The sequence below is a fragment of the Bubalus kerabau genome, chromosome 8, assembly GCF_029407905.1.
Source record: "Bubalus kerabau isolate K-KA32 ecotype Philippines breed swamp buffalo chromosome 8, PCC_UOA_SB_1v2, whole genome shotgun sequence".
In the NCBI taxonomy this organism is placed as follows: domain Eukaryota; kingdom Metazoa; phylum Chordata; class Mammalia; order Artiodactyla; family Bovidae; genus Bubalus; species Bubalus kerabau.
In genome coordinates, this window is record NC_073631.1 from 100,482,057 (window position 1) to 100,504,032 (window position 21,976).

Here is a 21,976-nt window from a genome sequence, read left to right on the forward strand (position 1 = left end):
AGATCCCAGGGTACAGGCCTGGCTCCTCTCAAGTCCATTAATGGTTGGGAAACAGTCCTTATGTGAGGCGAGCATTTTGTAAGCTGAAAGACACTAAAAGGGATCAGTATCTAGAAGGATCTCGATGTTTCAGAAAGTAGCTAGTTGGATAAATGGAGAAGCTGATAATAGGAGATGTGTTAATTCTAAGTCTGTAAATCTCGCATTTATTTAAAAACAAAATTCTTCATGTAGAACCACAAGCAGCCATAGTTAATATGTTAAATAAAGAGGACTATATAGTAAATAAGGGATTCATTCAGAATAATGTTATCAATGTTAGAGCATGTTATAAATCTCAACATCTTGGCCCTGCTTTATATATCATGGAGTTTCTGACTAGCATCTTAGCAACTGCTAATCAGTATTCTAGCAGAAGAGATGCCTGACCATCCCAGTTTGTATGCTCTGCTAAAGCATTATATTTCTTTGCTTCTACCACAAAACCATCTAACATACCAGATACTCAGTAAATACATTTGAATCATGATATCACTGGTATATATAGATTTTTCAGGTACTTTTCAATTATACTTTCATATTTCTTGTCTTCAGTAATTATTAAGTTGAACAGAAAGGTGGGGTTTTTCCATAATACCATATAGGAAAACCCCAAACAAACATTTTGGCCAACTCAATACAAATGAACACCTTTTAAGTTAAACTTAAAGCACAGATATTAATTATGCCTTTTAATTTTTTGAACTCTTGATCAAGAAGAAATAGTACTTCCTGGTACTTACAAAGAGAAAAGAGATGCGTGTCTGAGATAAGAAGGAATGTAAAACCAAGAAGAATTATCTTCTGCAGATTTTCTGTGGGCAGAATGTATCAGATACTATATGAATGCCCTTTGACCCTGGAATTCCAATCTTGGGTGATTTTCCCCAGGCAAAAGACAAGCTGTATAGCTTATTTCTTTTCATAAAAATGGAAATTTGAATCCATCCGTGAGCGCTTAGGAAATTTATGTACAATTTCGAAGATGCAGTATGTTATCCACAATGATGTAAAATCACCAAGAAATGATATGGTTATATTTTAATACCAAGCATCTGGTGGTTGTGTCAAGACTCTGTAGTAGAAGATTTAACCTAATTCAGACACATTTCAGGCATCTTAGAGTAGGGGCTATTTGTTCCTTGAGATATTAAAAAAAATTACACCTTTGCCAATTTGAGTGTCAACATAAAACTTTACCTGTTTTAAAGCAGTATTTTTCAGCCGGTGGTGAATGTTATTAGGAAAAAGAGGGAAACACAAGGAAGGAAGCAGACATCACAAAGCCTGTGGTTAAAATCGCATCTCTCCCTTTGTTACTTTATTCACAGTGTAGGTTTTTGTACTCTGGAGTCACTTACAGGGCTCTTTCTGCTTTGGAGACTATCGCTAATTTGCATCTAACAACATATATACATCAAGGCTTCTCATCACTTGCTTTTTAAAAAATTCATTGGTTCCCTATATTTTTTGATTGACTGATATGTTGTATGGCTCTGTGGTGGAAGTAAATACAATGCTTTAAGGAACATAAAAGTTCCTCCTATTTATTAATGGTGAGGTATCTTTTCGTTAGATAATAGCTAATAGTATTGGGCAGTTTTGGATGAATACTTATTTTCTGATATGTAAAGTGGGTATTTGAGGAGCTCAAAAAGGAGACAGTTCATTTCCAGTGGCCTGGGAAAGGAGTTGTTGAAGAGAAAATATTGGAACTGTTTTTTGGAAGGGTCTGTTAGGAGAGAGGGTAGTCTAGGATAGACATTCCAGAAATGAGAAGGCCCAGGCATATACAGGGGAAAGTTAAGTCTGTGATCTTGATTGGAGTGCTGGCTTCATCTTAAGGAGAATAAGATATGATTGGGATATTGAGGTCAAATTGTTGTAAATAATGAGATGAGGAGCCTTGTGATGGTAACAGAAACTGTGGTTGTTTTTTATTTTTTTTCTTCATAATTTTTATGGGAGTCGAGTTGATATTGTGTAAGTTTCAGGTATACATCAAAGTGAATCAGTTATACATATATACATCAACTCTTTTTTAGATTCTTTTCCCAGGTAGGCCATTACAGAGTACCTAGCAGAGTTCCTGTGCTATACAGTAGGTTCTTCTTAGTTGCCTATTTTATGTGGGCTTCTCTGGTGTCTCAGATGGTAAAAGAATCCACCTGCAATGCAGGAGACCCGGGTTCGATCCCTGGGTCAGGACCATCCCCTGGAAAAAGGAATGGCAGCCCACTCCAGTATTCTTGCCTGGCGAATCCCATGGACAGAGGAGCCTGGTGGGGTGCAGTCCAGGGGTCGTACAGAGTCAGGCACAACTGAGCGACTAACACTTTTACTTTTTTCTTTTTTTCAGTGTGTGTATGTCAGTCCTGATTGCCGTTTGCCCCCTGGTAACTGTGCGTGTTTGTTTTCTACATCTGTAACTCTATTTATGTTTTGTCAATAAATTCACTTTTATACTTTTTTGGAGCAACTTTTTTTTTAAGGAAGATCACTCTATTGAGGGTGTAGGAGGATTGGAAGAATAATAAGAGATGGGAGACAGAAAACTCAATGAGGAAAACTGCATGAGTTGAACTAATGTGGTGACTGTCAGAATGGACCAGAAGGGGCAACCTCCATCGAGTTGAGAAAGAGAGATTAATGAATTTGGGCACTAACTCCTTTGTTGAATACAAAGGATAAGGGAATGTATTAAAGATTGTTCTGAAGTTTTAAACCTGGAGATCAGTGACAGTAAGAAAATACTAAACAGAAAGTTGAAAGAAGGAATTACTAACTTTTATGGGAAGATGATTTAGGTTTCAGAATTTAGGATTGATTTTATGTGAAATAAGTGAATAGGTCAGGCATGAAGTCACAGATGTAGGATTGAAGCTTGGGAGAGAAATGAGGGATAAAGACCCCATTATGGTAGGGGACATAATATATGTGGAGATTGCTTTTTAAAATTTAGAACCAAAAGACAGAAAGGAAAAAAGATAATAGATTGTGAGAACCAAAGGAAGATATTTGTCAACAGAAAAATGTATTAGTACATTTGTATAGATAGAAAGGGAGAAGCTGGTGAATAGAAAGACTAAGAATCCTGAGCTCTAATAATTAAGGGGATGTGGAGAAAAAGAACAATGATTATAAAATACCTGGATTTTAAGGATGCTGCTTAGTTATGTCCTGGTCAGTCAATGTTTTATTATAAAAGGACAGTCATTGATTTCTAGGACAATAATTACTTCAGAAGAATTACCTTGGTGTAGTGTGGCTTTGGTAGAAACATAATTCTGTCATATTGGAGTAATAACCAACATTTAAGTGAAACCAGGGTATTTGTAGACATCATTCTGTGTTGAAATTTGAAAGATGTCAACAAGTTGAAATTCTTTTCTGATTTACTGACCTTCTTTTGATCACAGATTCCTGCAAACTTTATTAACATCAGTGCTAAATCTGCAAAATAATTGAGTCCCTCACTGGAATTGTTACTAGAGACCCAATTCAATTCTCTCTCTGACTGTTGTGCAATTTGGGTGATATATTAACAGAGATAGTACTTATCATTATATTACTTCCTCAGCATACTGAGTAATACTCCAGGGACCATAAAGAAAAAGAACAAAACATAAAGAAAAATCATAAAGAATCATAAAGATCATAAAGAAAAAAAACCAAAACATTGACCAGTCTCTTAACATGTTTCATTCTTTCCCAGTGAACTCTTTATTGTACAGAAAATCAAATGAAGTACATTTATTGTACGGAGGATGAAATAAAAGAAGCCCACAGGGGCTTCCCTGATGGCTTCAATGGTAAAGAATCTGCCTGCCAGTGCAGGAGATGCAGGTTTGATCCTTGTGTCGGGAAGATCCCCTGGAGAAGGAAATGGCAACCCACTTCAGTATTCTTGCTGGGAAATCCCATGAGCCTGGTGGGCTACAGTCCATGGGGTCTCAAAAATGTCAGACACAACTTAGTGACTAAACAGCAACAACAAAAATCCATTCACTGACAGCTGCAATCCGTCTCATTGATAGATTTTGTGCAGTTAGTGAGAGTGGACTGTCATGGGGAAGACTGGTGTGAACTAAACCTGAGTTGAAATCCTGACCTGTTACACTGTAAATAAAAGACCTTAGGCTAGTTTCTACTTCCCTCCTTTCTTCCCTTTCTTATTCTTTTGAGTTTTTTAAAGAGCATTTTAAAGTTCATAGTATCGTGCATCGAACCTGGACTGGCAACTCGTTTCATACATGATATTTTACATGTTTCAATGCCATTCTCCCAAATCTTCCCACCCTCTCCCTCTCTCACAGGTTCGATGCACGATACTGGATGCTTGGGGCTGGTGCACTGGGACGATCCAGAGGGATGGAATGGGGAGGGAGGAGGGAGGAGGGTTCAGGATGGGGAACACATGTATACCTGTGGCGGATTCTTTTTGATATTTGGCAAAACTAATACAGTTATGTAAAGTTTAAAAATAAAATAAAATTAAAAAAAATAAATAAATAAAGTTCATAGTAAATTGTTGGGGAACATACAGAAAGTGAAAGTGAAAGTAGCTCATTTATGTCCGACTCTTTGCAACCTCATGGGCAATACAGTCCATGGAATTCTCCAGGACAGAATACTGGAGTGGGTAGCCTATCCCTTCTGCAGGGGATCTTCCCAACCCAGGGATCAAACCCAGGTCTCCCGCATTGCAGGCAGATTCTTTACCAGCTGAGCCACAAGGGAAGCCCAAGAATACTGGAGTGGCTAGCCTATCCCTTCTTCAGAGAATCTTCCCAACCCAGGAATTGAACCGGGGTCTCCTGCATTGCAGGCGGATTCTTTACCAACTGAGCTATCAGGGAAGCCGGAGCATACAGAAATTTCCTGTTAACTCCTGCTCCCCTACACCCATATGGGCTAGTTTTTTTAACACCGCTAATTCTCACTTTCCTCATCTCTAAATTACAATTAGTAACATGTCATAGATTTGAGAATTGAGTAAGATCATGTTTCCAAAATGCCTGATATGTGATGAGTACTCAATAATGTGTATGTGATCATAATAGAGACATGATTGGCTTTAAAACTTACTTGGAGCAGTATAGTCACAGGTGCTTCATAAATGTTTTTTGATAATAATGCTTAATATGGTTCTCACACTTTGAATGAATGAATACACACACACACACACCCCCACCCATATGCAGGGATATAGTGATATGGGATTTCAGTTCCATCATGGATAGAATTGTTTGCCAACATGTACTGTTATACCACTTGGTTATTGTGAAATTGTAAATGTGGCAAGTGATTATAGAAGTGAGTTGATAGACTTTAGTCCCAGGTTAGATATTCTTAGGAACTGTGGTGATTTCTATTCCAGATCTGCTGTTTTCTTTCTGAACAGTGGGGACTTTTTACTATACTTGTCTTAAAGATAGTACAACTGATTCTAGCCCAGGCCCCCGAACCCTTGAGGCTCTGAAGTGGATTGATTTTTATAAGCAGAACCTGCTGGCAGTAGTGATTAAAAACAAACAAACAAACAAAAAAAGCCTGTTGCTTTTGTTGCTTTGAACCTCTGAAGATGAGTAGTGGCCCTCAAAATTATTTGCGGGTCAAGACCACTTAGTTCACTGTGGCCTCCGCTGGCCTGGTTAGCAGGTGTTTTAGGTTGCTGGTCCATTTCTTTGTCTATGTTCTGAGAACTGACCTCCCTGATAAGATTTTGTTCTTTAAATGAAGTAACACATCTAAATGGATTAGCCCCTTGCCTGCAACATAGTAAGTGCTCAGTAAACATTACGGCATTACTGCTGATGCTGCTCTAATTTGGAGTAATGAGGATTAAATTATGACCACAAGAGTATATTGCTTGACTCACCCAATTTCATGCCTGACATATAATAGACCCTCAATAAAAACTTCCCATTTACCCCCATGTGCAAATGCCCACTATACCCTAGTCTCAGTTTTAGGCATGGGTAGCAAATCGATGACTTTCTGAACATAATGAATCTTTCCTTAGGTCTACTACTAGAAATAATGAATAGCTAGGTTAATATCCTTCTTAGTCAAGGAGGTTTTAGAATTAGGTCTTCATGGTTTTAAAATTCCATATCGTAAAGGTGCATGTTAATTTTAAGCTGTTTATCTGCTTGTACAGATGCTGTTGACTGAGTACTTGGATATGAAAAATACACGTACGGCCTCTGAACCTTCAGCACAGCTCAGTTATGCCAGCAGTGGACGCGACTGTGCAGCCTTTTTTGCCAAGAAGAAACCTCAAAGGCCAAAGAATTCTCTTTTCAAGTAAGTATCTCCCTGCTGGTAAGATAGATGTTCAGATGTGTTAGATCCAAGTTGAATGGTTTTCTGCTTTATTAACAGTCATTATTTCATGCAGTTAAAGTTGATTTGAAAGAATTATGGTAGCAATATATATTCCTCTCATATACTAAATATATATATATTCAATTTTGTGTACTTTTGTCTTCTGTAAGAGAAGTGGCTATTTTGGACTATGGTTGCTGGACTATCTAAAACTTTTAATAATTTCTGGAATTCATTTCTGGGTATTTTTATATAAAATGAGAAATTCCCCTCTTGTTTCTGGGGAATTTTATATGGAATGAAAGGAAATGAAGTATTTTAGCCTTTGCAAAGGCCCCAAGTGCCAAGAAACAACCTTTGTTAATAAAGTCATAAAGCTAGCTAAGTGTTATTGGGTTTTACTTGAATTAATAAAAGAATAACATGGACATTCTTTTCTCCTTATTATGACCAGATATCCTCCTCAGCTGGTCATAAGTTAGTGTCACTTGGTAACAGCTAATAGTTAATATTATTATTAACATTAATTATTATTATTAACATTAATAGTAATAACAGTACCATTGCTCAAGTGCTTACTATGTACCAGGCACTGTGATAAATGGGTTTCTCAGGAGAGTCTCAATTAATCATAATTTAATTCAAATTATATCAAATTTGGGCAGCAAGAGTAGTGGTTAATACTTCTGAGTCCTTACTAAGTGCTAGCCAAGGCATAAAGCCATTTTCATGGATTATCTCATTTACTCATTCATTATAAAAATCTTATGGGTGTGGGTACTATTTTTCATGCTCTTTTACACATGAAAAAAAAACTGAGGCACTGATTCCTTCAGTTCAGTTCAGTCGTTCAGTTGTGTCCAACTCTTTGCGACCCCATGAATCGCAGCACGCCAGGCCTCCCTGTCCATCACCAACTCCCGGAGTTCACCCAAACTCATGTGCATCGAGTTGGTGATGCCATCCAGCCATCTCATCCTCTGTTGTCCCCTTCTCCTTCTGCCCCCAGTTCCTCCCAGCATTAGGGTCTTTTCCAATGAGTCAACTCTTCACATGAGGTGGCCAAAGTATTGCAGTTTCAGCCTCAGCATCAGTCCTTCCAGTGAACACCCAGGACTGGTCTCCTTTAGGATGGACTGGTTGGATCTCCTTGCAGTCCAAGGGACTCTCAAGAGTCTTCTCCAGCACCACAGTTCAAAAGCATCAATTTTTCGGCACTCAGCTTTCTTCACAGTCCAACTCTCACATCCATACATGACCACTGGAAAAACCATAGCCTTGACTAGACGGACCTTTGTTGGCAAAGTAATGTCTCTGCTTTTGAATATGCTGTCTAGGTTGGTCATAACTTTCCTTCCAAGGAGTAAGCGTGTTTTAATTTCATGGCTTAGACACATACAATTTAGTAAAGAAGACAGACAAGTAAATACTTGGTGATAGTACCACGAGTGCATGGTATTGGTGGAGGCCATGAAGGGACTCCCAATCAAAATCAGCTCTTAAGCTTCTCAGGAGACTACTTACACCATCCTGGGAGCAAAGCCAGCCCTTCCCCTGAATTAAGAGTGCTGTGGGAAACAAACCTACCAAACACTACTGGTATGGTGTGGTTCATTCTCATGGTCAATGACTTTCTCTGCTCAGCCCTAGTCAGAGGGGATTATTGAACAACATACATGGTAAAGAAAAAGCTCATTGGAAACTGAAGTCTATCAAAATTACACATGATCTAAATGCAGTGTGGTATCCTGGAACAGGAAAAGATTATTAGTGGAAATTTTTTGTGAGATTCATATGAAGTCTGTAGTTCAATATCATACCCATGTTAATTTATTAGATGCAACAAAATGTTCTGCAATTATGCAAGACATTAACATTAGGGAGGGTTTGGGGTGAAAGGTATACAGCAGCTCTTTGTACTGTTTTGTATCTTTTGTATAAACTTGATTCCAAAATTCAGTTTTTTTTTAAAAAAATTTAAAATTTGGCACATAAGAGGTTAAGTTCTTTAAGTTAAGTTACATAAGTTCACATAACTAGGAAGTGGTAGAAACAGGATTTAAATCTTGGCTAACCTATGTTCTTGTGAGGATTAATAGATATTTAAAAAATCATGTCTGAGCATGTAAAGTGAGTACAGAAATACATCCCAATGTTGTGAATTCCTTCTTTTTAAATATTTGGAAGTCCAGTATCCTCTATTGATTCACTTTTGAGATTTGTTTTCTATCAGGTATTCATAGAGTTCTTAATCATTAAGGAAGGTTTCAACAGTTCATTTATTTTGGAGTCTTGAGGAGAGGAGATTTCCTGTGCCCAGACTGTAGTCAAATCCACTCTGTTTATTGAATTTGTTCTTTTAAAAAACAAAAAACAAAACCCAGTTTTATTCACAGGTTGTTTGCAGTAGGAGTTAAAATGCTTTAGTCTGCAGGTAACACAGGACCCCAAGTGAATAGGTTAACTTGTAAGGTTATTGCGTCACACATAAGAGTGGCCGTAGAGGATTCCTCAGTTCACCAATACAGTGTCATCAAGGACTCGGTCCTTTCCTTTTCTCTTTGTGTTCAGTCCCACTCCAGTAAAAATGGTGGTGTGAAGTAAAGTGTGTGATTCATCCTACAAATCTTTTTCTTTTTAAATTAATAGGCTTAATTTTTTATAGCCATTTTAGATTTGCAGAAAAATTGATTTCCCTTATGTTCCTCTGCTCCACAGTTTCTCCTCTGATTAATATCTTGCTTAGGCATGACACGTTAGTTACATTGAGGAACCAACATTGATACATCATTATTAAAGTCCTTTGTTTATATTAGCATTCACTCTCTGTGTTATATAGTTCCACTGGTTTGGAGAAATACATGATGTCATGTGTCTACCATTATCGTATCTAACAGAGTAACTTCACTCTCCTAAATATCCTGTTTTTCACTTACTCATTCCTCCTCCTTTTCCTTACTGCCGAACCTCTAGAAATGACTGATCTTTTTTTGTTTTTAAACTGTCTATGTAGTTTGCTCTTTCTAGGAGGTCTTAAAGACAATACCCAGTCTTTTCAGAGTGGCTTCTTTCACATGTAATGTTCATCCGTGTCTTTTTGTGGCATCTTTTGTGTTGCTAAATAATACTAGTTTTGTGACTGTACCACAGTTTTCCCTTTCAATCATTGAGAGACATCTTAGTTGCTTCCAGCTTCTGGCACTCATGGATAAAGTGGTGATACACATTCGTGTGCAGGTCTTAGTGTCAGTGTCCGTATTTGACTCATTTGGGTAAACGCCCCGGAGCGTGATTGCTGGATCACATGGTAGGACTGTGTTTTAACTTTTTAAGAGGCCGTGGAACTGCCTTCTGAAATGGCTTTAGCTGAGCTTCCTGCTGAGGGAAGAGAGATGGAGGATACAGATGCCCAGATAAAATTAAGGCTGTGCCAGCAAGCAAGATATCATGGGAGAAAGATGGTTGATGGAGGCAGCTAAGACTGCCTCAGGTACTGCCTAAGGCCTACTATTGCTGCTGCTGCTGCTAAATCACTTCAGTCATGTCCGACTCTGTGTGACCCCATAGACGGCAGCCCACCAGGCTCCCCCATCCCTGGGATTCTCCAGGCAAGAACACTGGAGTGGGTTGCCATTTCCTTCTCCAATGCAGGAAGTAAAAAGTGAAAGTAAAGTCACCCAGTCATGTCCGACCCTTAGTGATCCCATGGACTGCAACTTACCAGGCTCCTCCGTTCGTGGGATTTTCCAGGCAGGAGTACTGGAGTGGGGTGCCATTGCCTCCTCTGGCCAACATCCGCTAGATCATGCAAAAAGGAAGAGAATTCCAAAAAAACATCTATTTCTGCTTTATTGACTATGCCAAAGCCTTTGACTGTGTGGATCACAATAAACTGTGGAAAATTCTGAAAGAGATGGGCATACCAGACCACCTGACCTGCCTCTTGAGAAACCTGTATGCAGGTCAGGAAGCAATAGTTAGAACTGGACATGGAACAGACTGGTTCCAAATAGGAAAAGGAGTACGTCAAGGCTGTCTGTTGCCACTCTGCTTATTTAACTTATATGCAGAGTACATCATGAGAAATGCTGGGCTGGAAGAAGCACAAGCTGGAATCAAGATTGCCGGGAGAAATATCAATCACCTCAGATATGCAGATGACACCACCCTTATGGCAGAAAGTGAAGAGGAACTCAAAAGCCTCTTGATGAAAGTGAAGGAGGAGACTGAAAAAGTTGGCTTAAAGCTCAACATTCAGAAAACAAAGATCATGGCATCTGGTCCCATCACTTCATGGGAAATAGATGGGGAAACAGTGGGAACAGTGTCAGACTTCATTTTTCTGGGCTCGAAAATCACTGCAGATGGTGATTGCAGACATGAAATTAAAAGACACTTACTCCTTGGAAGGAAAGTTATGACCAACCTAGATAGCATATTAAAAAACAGAGATACTACTTTGCCAACAAAGGTCCGTCTAGTCAAGGCTATGGTTTTTCCTGTGATCATGTATGGATGTGAGAGTTGGACTGTGAAGAAAGCTGAGCACTGAAGAATTGATGCTTTTGAACTGTGGTGTTGGAGAAGACTCTTGAGAGTCCCTTAGACTGCAAGGAGGTCCAAGCAGTCCACTCTGAAGGAGGTCAGTCCTGGTTGTTCTTTTGAAGGACTGATGCTAAAGCTTAAACTCCCAATACTTTATCCACCTCATGTGAAGAGGTGACTCATTGGAAAAGACCCTGATGCTGGGAGGGATTGGGGGCAGGAGGAGAAGGGGACAACCGAGGATGAGGTGGCTAGATGTCATCACCGACTCGATGGACATGAGTTTGAGTGTACTCTGGGAATTCGTGATGGACAGGGAGGCCTGGCGTGCTGCAATTCATGGACTCACAAAGAGTGAGACACGACTGAGCAACTGAACTGAACTGAAAACTCATCACTCACACAGAATTAGGCCATTCTTACAGATCTTCCTGTTTCTTGTTTTAGTTCCACCATTAATGAGTCGTGTGAGTCAGGGCTGTTCTCCTGTCTCAGTGGCCCCTCATGCCTTTGGCTGTAAAATGAGGTGAGACTGGCTAATCCTTCTTGCCTCTTTTACTGTAAAATTGTATCAATCTGTGGCTTGTTGCAAACACAAAAAGGATTCCCAAGTAGTAAAAATACATCAGGTCATAAAGGACTCAGATTCTGGCAAGTCCTCTGTTCTTATCACATCCATGAGGAACTTTATTGCTCTCTTTAATTGCCCCTGCTGCTGCTGCTGCCAAGTTGCTTCAGTTGTGTCCGACTCTGTGCGACCCTGTAGACGGCAGCCCACCAGGCTCTGCCGTCCCTGGGATTCTCCAGGCAAGAACACTGGAGTGGGTTGCTATTTCCTTCTCCAGTGCATGAAAGTAAAAAGTGAAAGTGAAGTCACTCAGTCATGTCCGACTCTTAGCGACCCCATGGACTGCAGCCCACCAGGCTCCTCTGTCCATGGGATTTTCCAGGCAGGAGTACTGGAGTGGGGTGCCATTGCCTTCTCCGTTAATTGCCCCTAGCCAAGGTTAATTGGGTGTATTTAAGTCTTCTCTCATGGTATTCCGTGTGCCTTTGTAGTCTTTGCCTGAGTATTTTTTTTTCCCTTTGCCGTTTCTGATCAGTAGCTGTCAGTGTGCTTTTTGGAGGTCAGTGGTTTCTTGTCAGCTCTTGACTGGCAGGTGGCACTTTTGAAGTACCGCGCCCTTTGTCTTCCCTCTGGCTATTCGTGCCCTCTCAGTTCTTGGCAGGGTGCAGAGAAAGGATCAAGTGACTCAAGTGTTTCCCTCACACTGACATTCATCTTGGTATTCATCTTCCTTGTCAAAGAATGGATAAAGAAGGCATAATTATGAAAATATTGAGGCTCCTTTGTTGTGACCAGAAACCTGTCCCATCATCACTGATGCTCTTTCACTGTGTTTACCCCTGAGTGGCTATAATTCTTAGAAGGATTTCTCCTCTCAGCCTGTTATCCTGGCTTTGAATGCCTCAGGTTTGAAATGGGATTTCTTAGCACATCGAAGAATTTACTGTTTGATGTAATCATCATTTTTCCTGTTTGTTGTTGTCCCGTATCTGCAAGTTATTCTTTTTTGTTTTTTAAAGAATGAGTGAGTGAATGAACAATGCCTTTACCTTTTCTTTTTAGTTAAAGAAGTTGGTGTCTTTTTATTTATTTATTGTTGTCTGTGCCCTGTGGCATTCGGGATCTTAGTTCCCTGACCAGGGATCGAGTCCAGACCTCCTGCATTGGGAGCCCAGAGTCTTAGCCACTGGACCACCAGGGAAGTCCCACTGCAAGTTACTTTGAAGACTATGATTTGTTTCTGTTTTTATTCACCTTCTTGTCATTTTAGCTTTTAAAGACATGTTCTAGATCACGAACCTATCCACCATGTTTCTAGTCTCTGAAACCATTCCTGGGGAGATGTGAACAGACATTGTGTAGCTTGGTATTTTTCAAAGTATTTTATGTGGCAGGTGGCAGGTAAGAATTCTGACAACTGTTTAGAAGGTATATGGCTTTTGAGGGCTGTTACGGAGAGACTGCAGATGTCTTGTTTCTCCGGTGTGGCTATTTAACATCATTTCAAACAGCCCACTGTGCTCATCCTGTCACTAGTTGGAAACGCAAGAGTTCAGCTCCGAGGAGCCAGTATTTCTGTGGTGGCAGCTGGCAGCCACTGAAGGCTTTTGGGTGGCATAGGAGGAAAGTCAGAATGACTTTATGAGATGCTCTTGTGGATTGCCTGTAGGGATCCTGGAGAGGGATCTGAAGACAAAAGAAAGTTGCAAGAGATCAAGTTGTATCAGTTGAGATCAAGAATGAGCAGAAGATCCAAATTCTGTCTTAGAAGAGCATTTCGCCAGGAATACCATTCACAAATCACGATCCATGGCAGCCTGACCTGGATCAGGACGTCTTGGTCATGGACTACTAGTGAGCGTCCCACGGATGGAGTAGGTTACTTTGGGGATATATGTAGCTGGACACCACCTATTTGGTTACTCCCTCACTGTGTGTTTTTTGCTGCGTTTCATTGCAGGTTCGAATCCTCCTCCCACGCCATCAGCATGAGTGCCTACTTGAGAGAACAGAGAAGGGAGCTGTACAGTCGGAGCGGAGAACTTCAAGGTGGGTAACTGACCCTCCCTGGAAAAAGTCGTTTTCTGGAGGAAGATCTGAAGTGTTTATAGCATGTGAATTTGAGGTCTGCATTCATAGGATTCTGTCACAATAGCAAAGATTTAAAGACTTGGTAATCTGTTTCTTCTATCATTTCCCAGCATCTGCCGCCAAGCGGCTAAAACTGTTACTCTGGCTGCAGGATTTATAGACCTGCCACCATTCAAGTGGGAGCTCAAAGTGCAAAGAAAAGGAGGGCAGTTCCCTCTTGCTTAAAGATGACGGACATGGTTCCAGTCACCGTCTAGAGGAGCGCCCGTCTTCTGTGGCTGCCATGGTTATTTTAATTATTGTTTTCAATACTTTCTGGAGTATCACAGGAATGCTTGAGATTTGGAAAAGGGAAGAAGGATGCCTTTAAACAGTGTGTGCTGACATAGCTTTGATACACAGATATTTGATACTTAGGTGTGGTTACCGAATAGTTGAAATCTGAAGGAGAAAATACTTAAGAAAATAAATAAGTAAATTTAATTAAATAAAAAAAAAAATCACGCCAGTAACATTTTTTTCCTCTGTGATCAAAAGGATGCTAATCATGGGAAATGAGATCAGTCAAGGAAGGTTTGTGAGGCCTGCTAAATGCAACACACACAAGCACTGAAAGGGATGGAAGTTGTCTGGTACAAATAAAAGATAAGAGCCTGAAGATCCAGTTGTGAAAGTAGGGGAGGAACATCAATATCAGGGAACCTGCCTTGCAGTGCAGGAGACGCAGGTTTGATCCCTAGTTGGGGAGTTAGGATGCCCCATGGTGTGCCAACAGCAAACAAAGAAACCCCTCCAGAAACCAAGCAATATCAGACAGTCAGTGGTTAACAGTTAAGCAGATATTAGTCATAAATTGCTAAGTTTGTTGAGGGAAGGGAATGATTCTTTAGATTTAATTTCTAGAATTAAAAACCTAGAAATATGTTTCAGGTTATAAGGAAAAGGACATTAGCTTACCAGCATCTAATTTAGTACCAAAGTATTGCTATATGTTCTAGAAAACATGAAGGGTGTGTCTTGGAGTCTTAAAGTAGAGGAGTCTGGAGAGTAGTTAGATTTGGAATAAGTGAAGGAGTGACCCGCTGTGTGGTCAGACAAGGAGTGAAGGAGGAGGCGATCTAGACCTCTGCAGGCAGAGACCTCCTAGAATGTAGGATGGACTGCAAAGCTTGGGAGGCAATGGTAGTTTTGGAACACACATTCTTGTAGGACTGATTATAGTTGAACTGCCAGGTAGGGGATGTAGCAAATCATCTAGGTTTAGAGAGATCTTCCGTATCTCCACCTTTCACCACAGAGTTCATTTGTGAATTCAGAGTTGGCCTAAGGAATAGTTTAAATTTACCCATATAATTCCTTTCCACCTGGCTTCTAGTATATGATCTCTGGGTCGGGAAGATCTCTGGAGAAGAGAATGGCAACCCGCTTTGGTATTCTTGCCTGGAACATCCCATGGATAGAGGAGCCTGGGGGGCCACAGTGCTTGAGGTTGCAGAGTCAGGCATGACTGAGTACACATAAGTGTGCACTAGATTCTTCTTTTTGGTTAGATAGTAAGCACAGTGAGTAAGCAGTCTGCTCTAGCGATGTGGGAGGATTTTCTCTGCCCTCCTCCCCATTCGTGGTCCGTGATCTCTTGAGAGACAGTAATAGCCACTCAATGAAGAGTAGAGGATTCTGGGCCCATATTGCCTACATTTCAAACCTAGCTCCTGATTTCCTAGCTTCAGAAGCTCTATGCCTCTGCTTATCTCCAAATGGGGATAAAAATAACAGTGCCTACCCCATGAGGTTGTTATGAAAGTTAGGTGAGTTAAGCTGTGAACAATGTTAAGAAAAGTGCCTGGCAGATAGTAACTCTAATGCCTTCCTCCTCAAATGTTGTTATTGCTAGTTCTGTCACTGTAGAGTTTTCATATACATTCTGTTTGTCTCCTCATTGGGTTAAACGCTACTCACCTTTCCTACTTAAATTTGTCATTTACCCTGCTGGTCCCTCCTGTCCCTAACTTACCTCCTGCCCACCACCGAAAAAACCACACACACACGCCCTCTTTCTACCTCTCTCTGAGCTCATTCCCCCTGCTGTGTGCTCACATATTTAGTGTTCCCTTTCTGATCACTTTCTGCACTGTCGTGTGGCTTAATGCTCACTCTTTGAGTCTGCCACTGAAGTATAAGCTCTGGGAAGGAAATGCTTCTTTATCTCCCGTGCTTTGCACAGTGCCCGGTATAGTAAATATTTGATAAAGACTGACTAGCTCACTGACAGGAGGAATATGGATGGCAGAGGCCTAAAGTCGGATGGACAGCTTACCACTGAGAAGTTAGGGGCCCCGAAGGGGACGGGACCACTGACAGCCGTTATCAGCTTCCTCGGTTTCCATTAGCTTTAAAGTTTAGCCTGAAGTAGAGCCTATACATAGATACGTTTTTGTCCTTTGCAGTTATACATGGCTTTATTAAGTACAAATACTGCCCTTGAGCTGTCTGGCCTATGACAGCATTGCTGTGTGTAATTGAAAACCACTAAAATCCCGTTAAATTACAGAGGACTTTTATTCTGTGAGGATGGTTAATTGAAGAATCATCATAATCTTGACTAGGAACTTCCCCTCTTTCAAAAAGTTAATTGAAATACGGAACTTTCAAGCAACAGTCTATTGCACTTACCTGTATTGAGCAAAACAGGAGCATTTATCTCTGGTTAAAGGTAGAGAGTAGCTAGCAAACAGACCATATTCACAATAGTCATTAAAAAATAATTGAACTGAACTGATACATCACATGCTTGGTGAGAGACTATATCACATGACCAGTTATTGTACAAGTTTGATAGTGTTTCATTTAGCAGCCAGAGTTTCTCTGAAGAGTGCTTTTAATATTTCAGGGAAAAAAGGTGTGTGTGTGTTGGGGGTCATACCTATTTTCCATTAAAAACAGTCATTCTTTCTCAGTTATCCTGTTGATCTGACTGGTCCAAGGACCACAGTGAGATCCACATTTCAGCTTATCCTGAAAAGGTGTAGCTGAATAGTTCAGTCACATCATGAGAGACTGGCAGGAGATTTTCGTCACTTCTCTTAGCACCACGTAGCTGCAGTGGTTTGGTTCATGAGGTCAGCTCTTCCTTCTGTTGTAGGAGCATGGTAAAAGACCATCAAAGTAACATTAAAAAGCTCAAATCTGACAAAAAGTTCAGTTCCTGCCAACACTTCCAATTCATCATGCAATTAAAAATGTTACCCAACCTAACAACCCACGAGAGGGAAGAAAAGAATAAAAAAATGAGATTTCTTTGGTACCATCAACCCATCTCAATTGGCTCTAACTGTCAGGGTACAGATGGTTCATTATATAGTCTGCTTTTGGCAATTGGGCTGAGGAGGTGGGGGTGCGATTTCCAAGTGTGCAGGGTAACAGGTGGAAATCAAACTTGTGTATGTGTCTCCGTTAATCACAGACGTCCTGTTGTTCTGAGCCTCTTCACTGGTTCATTGTTCCGCTTAGGCAGCCATGTGGTAGCTTAGAAAGATACTCATTTTAATGAATGTTTAGCTTGAATATAGCATCTCAGGTTTAGTGCGTGATTCTGCAGGAGAATAAGATAAGTGATGAACACATTATCTCATGAGGGTTAAAAAAAAAAAAAAGTCAAAATACTCACTGCAGCCCATGACCAAAATAAGCTCTGTGGTTAATCAGTCCCCTGTGCCTCGGTCCTCTCATTTGAAAAATGGAGCTGTTATCATTTCTAACTCTTTTAGGGGGATATTGTGACTGGTAAATTAGATATTAAAACTCTGGAAAAATTAGAATAGCTATAATTGATTGAAATTAAAATGGTGTTTAAAACAATTGATTGTTGCAGACTAAAGGGAGCTGCCCCCCCACACCCCCATCCCTCATTTTCGCCTCCCCTGCACTCCCGTTGTTTCTCTGGGTCGGCTCTCCTCAAGGTCACCAGTGACCTCCATCTTGGCAGATTTTGTGTTTGCTTTTCTGCGTTCTTCTCACTGCCTCTCTCAGCAGCTGTTTTCCGTTTCTCTTTCTCGTGTTCTTTCTGAGTCTTCTCAAGGGCTCCTCCGTGGAGTGTCTCATGGTTTGGTCCTGGAATCTCTCCTGTGCTCCCTGTGTGGCCTTTCCCCAGATGAGCTCAGCCAAAACCAAGCTTTGCCTGCGGCCTCAATACGGCTGACTTCCAAGTCTGCATCTCCTGCCCAAATCTCATCATTGTTTCCTGATCCCTTCCAGCATCCTGTCTCCCCTTCTCGCATCCTATCATTCTTAATCTCAGCAGGTTTTTTATTTTCCTCATGATACATTAAAAAAAATACATACATCTTCTTAACATATGATTGGCGATTTTTTGCAGAAGCTGCTAATGCCTATGGTTGGCGATTTGTTCTGTGTGAATTTTTTTTTTTTTTTTTTTTTCTTCTTTTGATTTGTTCTGTTCTTTTTTTTTTTTTTTTTTTTTAAATTTTATTTTATTTTTAAACTTTACATAACTGTATTAGATTTGCCAAATATCAAAATGAATCCGCCACAGGTATACATGTGTTCCCCATCCTGAACCCTCCTCCCTCCTCCCTCCCCATTCCATCCCTCTGGGTCGTCCCAGTGCACCAGCCCCAAGCATCCAGTATCGTGCATCGAACCTGGACTGGCAACTCATTTCATACATGATATTTACATGTTTCAATGCCATTCTCCCAAATCTTCCCACCCTCTCCCTCTCCCACAGAGTCCATAAGACTGTTCTATACATGTTCTGTGTGAATTTTGAAACACTCCGGTCAATAATATTTGGGTAACAAAAGATGTATTAGTACTCCTCTGGTCAGTCAGTGGTTAACTTGTTAATTTTCTACACTTCCCTCAGAATGCAAGCGTGGGTAGTGTGTTCCACGGCCCGGGACAGTGCTTGACTGGAATCAGGCACTTAGAAAATACATGATGGAGGAGGAGGCCTCTATCCTCAACATCTTATATGTAGGTTCAAGCTTACTTATTTGAGAAACCCGCACAGAGTAGGACACAACTGAAGCGACTTAGCAGCAGCAGCAGCAGCAGCAGCAGCGGGGGGTTTTAATAAACAGACTTGTAGTTCTGTGATTTGTCTGTGTTCATTTTTAAAGATGTTAGAACTCACGAGTGGGTAGAGTACATTAATTGTCACTGATGCAGGTTGAAATGTATGCTCAGTTTTGATTCCAGTTTCTTCTGTGTCCTGGGGCTACTTAGTGCTTCTATTTGTTCTCAGTTATATCACCTTTAAGAGTATTAGTTTTATTCCCATTAGTTTAATGAGTAGCATTTCTATGGCCCTGACATTGAAATAGTCTGTAAAGCTCCAACCACTTGAGAATTGACTTCTCTAAGAGGATTTGCTTTACATAGTAAATACAGAAGTACTGGCATCAGGGAAAAGTGGGCTCTTAGACTGACCTGACCTGAATTTTCTGAGTTTTTCTCTCTAATGGGTTGTTGGTAACTGGGGTTGTGAATACTTAATAATGTTGTATGTAATTAATCTGCTTGGAGGTGCCTTGCCTTAAGGTAAGGCAATATTTGAAATAGATTAACCATGAGTTGATTATCCTTTTCACAGAGAATTTATAATAAGAGTCTTCTAAGTAGAAAGCTGTTCTATAATGGAACATTTAAAGCAAGATTTCACTTATGCATACATTTTCAGGGACATTTTGGCTGAAGTGAGGCACAGTGATTTTATACTCATACCACTCTTTTGTTCCACAGCCTTAAATACAAGAACTTGTAAAGCTTTATATTCTAAAATCTGATAAGAAAATTCTTTGTTGTCTTTAAAATTTTGCTTAATGACTTGGTTAATAACTCAGTAACAATATGCAGGTGACATGGGTTAAAAAAAAAAAGTACTTTTTTTGGTTAAAATTGCATATAATTATTTCAAAATAACCTTAATCTGTTAGAGTTAGCTCTTCTGTTTTAAGTTCTAAAATAGTATATGAAAATTGATTCCCCCTCCTTTGGGGTATTTAATATTCTTTTTAAAAAGACAGATCATAACTTACTTATAGGTAAGATTTGTCTCATAATGAAATTATAATCAAATTTTTATAAGTGCTAATTTCTTTGTCTGTTCCTAAGAAGAAGTATTATAATAAATGTACTTTCCTCAGGTCATGAGCAGACAAATGTGTTATTTCAAATCTTGTAGAAAATAAAAGTGTTCTTATGCCACGACTGTTATTGAGTGTACCAACTCTTAGCCTTAATCTATGAAATGTAGGTATTTTATTTAAAATTATTTTGTTTTTGTGGATTTAGTATATAGGTATTTATTTTCTGAATAAGTCTAGTTCATATCCCATCCTTTCTACATAGTGGACAAATCACTGGTAGCTGAACCATGGAGGAGATGAAACAGGGGAGTACAAAGAGGCCATTGCAAAGCCTCATTTAGTAAAGTCTAAGAAACTCACTCTTGACAAAGGGTCCTTGGCCATTATGCAGAACTAGTTGATGACATATAACTGTATTTTTAAAAAGCTTTTGTTCTACCCATTTATTTATTCATCCATACAAATAGGAATGAAGGGGAAATGCTGCTAAATGAGATATATATATATTTGAGTTTTAAAAGTCATACATATGCATGTCTATTTATGTTATACTTCAGTTAAACTTTTTTTTTTAAACCAAAGTATGAAAAAAACTACACCAAAAACTTCTAACGTGATGCAACAGGATTTTGAAAGTTAGCTTCCATCATACTTTTCATCATTTGGTTCACATTAAGTTTTTAATAATGTGGAGATAGCAGCTTGCTGCTGTTCCTTATTTTCTTAGACTTTCTTTAGGACCATAAGAAATTGCATTTTGACAGCTCTAGTAGTTTTTATGATGCAGCTCATTTGGACCTGAGCTCTTTTAGAAGATAGAGAAGACCACAAACATTTAGGGTATGTAGTGAGGAAAGTAGTTATTAGGAACTAGTGAGAATGCTGTATAACAAGTTTATCATTGTCTCAATAAGACACGATTCATAAGGTAATATTATATTTTCAAAATGTAATACTAATGACATATTAATAGAGATTACCTTTTCGAAAGTGATCTGATATAAAAATTCAGAAGTTGAAGTAAACATGCGCACAGTATGACATCTAGAAAATAAAGCAGTCAGTTTTTAATGCTAGAAAGTGCTGTGGAACTCACAATCCAGTGCTTTTAAACTCAGTTTTCAGTCATAGAGCCAGTCTTCTGTTTATGTCTTATTTCACAGTTCGGTATAGAAAAGAGATGAAAGTGGCAATGGTTTGGCTCATTGAGGCTGGGGGTCAGCCCCTCCCCCGCTTAGACCCTTTCTCCATCTGCTCCTTTCCCCTTCCTCTCTGGGGCACCCGAGGGAACCAGCAACTCTCAGAGGCAGAGGCCTAACCAAAGGAAAATTTGGTGTCAGGAGAGAGAGGGTATTGTAGGTTTGTAGGGATAGGACAGACTTACCAGTAATGAGTGGTGAGACAAATGAGTTGCCTGTAAAGGAAAAAAAAGAAAACACATTGGATTTGAACCTCATATCATTTAGGAAAATACATTTTTGGTGGGCAGAGAACTCAAATGTGAAAGGCAAAACTTATGGACAAGTATGTTTATAGCAGCATTGTTTGAATAACAGAAAACTGGAAACAAATGGCATAGACTAGAGAAAGGAAATATATTAATAAATCATGGTATAGCCATGGTTCCAAGTGGAGGGATAGTAAATAGCAATGAAAAAGAATGAACTCTGCTCTGCATTAGTTTTGTTGGATCTCAGAAGCAGTCACGTAGGACTGTGTATAGGCTTAATTCCATCTACATGAAGATCAGAAGCAGTCAGAAATGAATAGTATCTTCTTTAGGCATACGTCTCCTTATGTAATGAAAATGCGAAGAAGGTAAGATAGAGGCATAAATATAAAACTTAGGAAAGGGATCACCTCTGGAGAAGATGGAGGAGTATATGATCCAAGAGTGGGGCACATGAGCCTTGAAGGAGAACAGGAGTGTTGTGTTTCTTAAGCTCCATGATGGAAATGCTCTTGCTAGTCTTACTATTTTTAAAACCATACAAATGCCAAGTGCACTCTCACATATATTATACATTTCATTAAGAGTAGAAATATAATAATTAATTTTTTAAAAGCCCTCTAGGTCTCTGTAGACACAATCATACATTGCAGGGTAATGCTACTGTTTGTAAGTCTAAACCAGATTGGAGTTTTCTGCAATAGCTGGATTTTTTTTTTTTAGGCCTGCACCATTTCACGGAAACTCCATGCCCCTGTTGAAGCTGTGAATGATTATTGAACTAGGTCTGTACCTTATGGAGTTCATGAGAGGACAACTTTGGAGTCAGGAAGGCTCCCTCCC

General features: G+C 39.8%; 1 protein-coding gene across 11 annotated transcripts in view; it reads left to right on the forward strand.

Annotated features, from left to right (window-relative positions):
* Nucleotides 1–21,976, forward strand: part of EXOC4 (exocyst complex component 4) — an 804,929-nt gene that overhangs the window by 210,459 nt on the left and 572,494 nt on the right. For all 11 annotated transcript variants that reach the window (XM_055590952.1, XM_055590951.1, XM_055590955.1 and 8 more), the window contains 2 exons: nt 6,203–6,348; nt 13,443–13,531. In XM_055590952.1, coding sequence (XP_055446927.1) covers nt 6,203–6,348; nt 13,443–13,531 — 235 coding nt within the window. The remainder of the gene's footprint in view (nt 1–6,202; nt 6,349–13,442; nt 13,532–21,976) is intronic.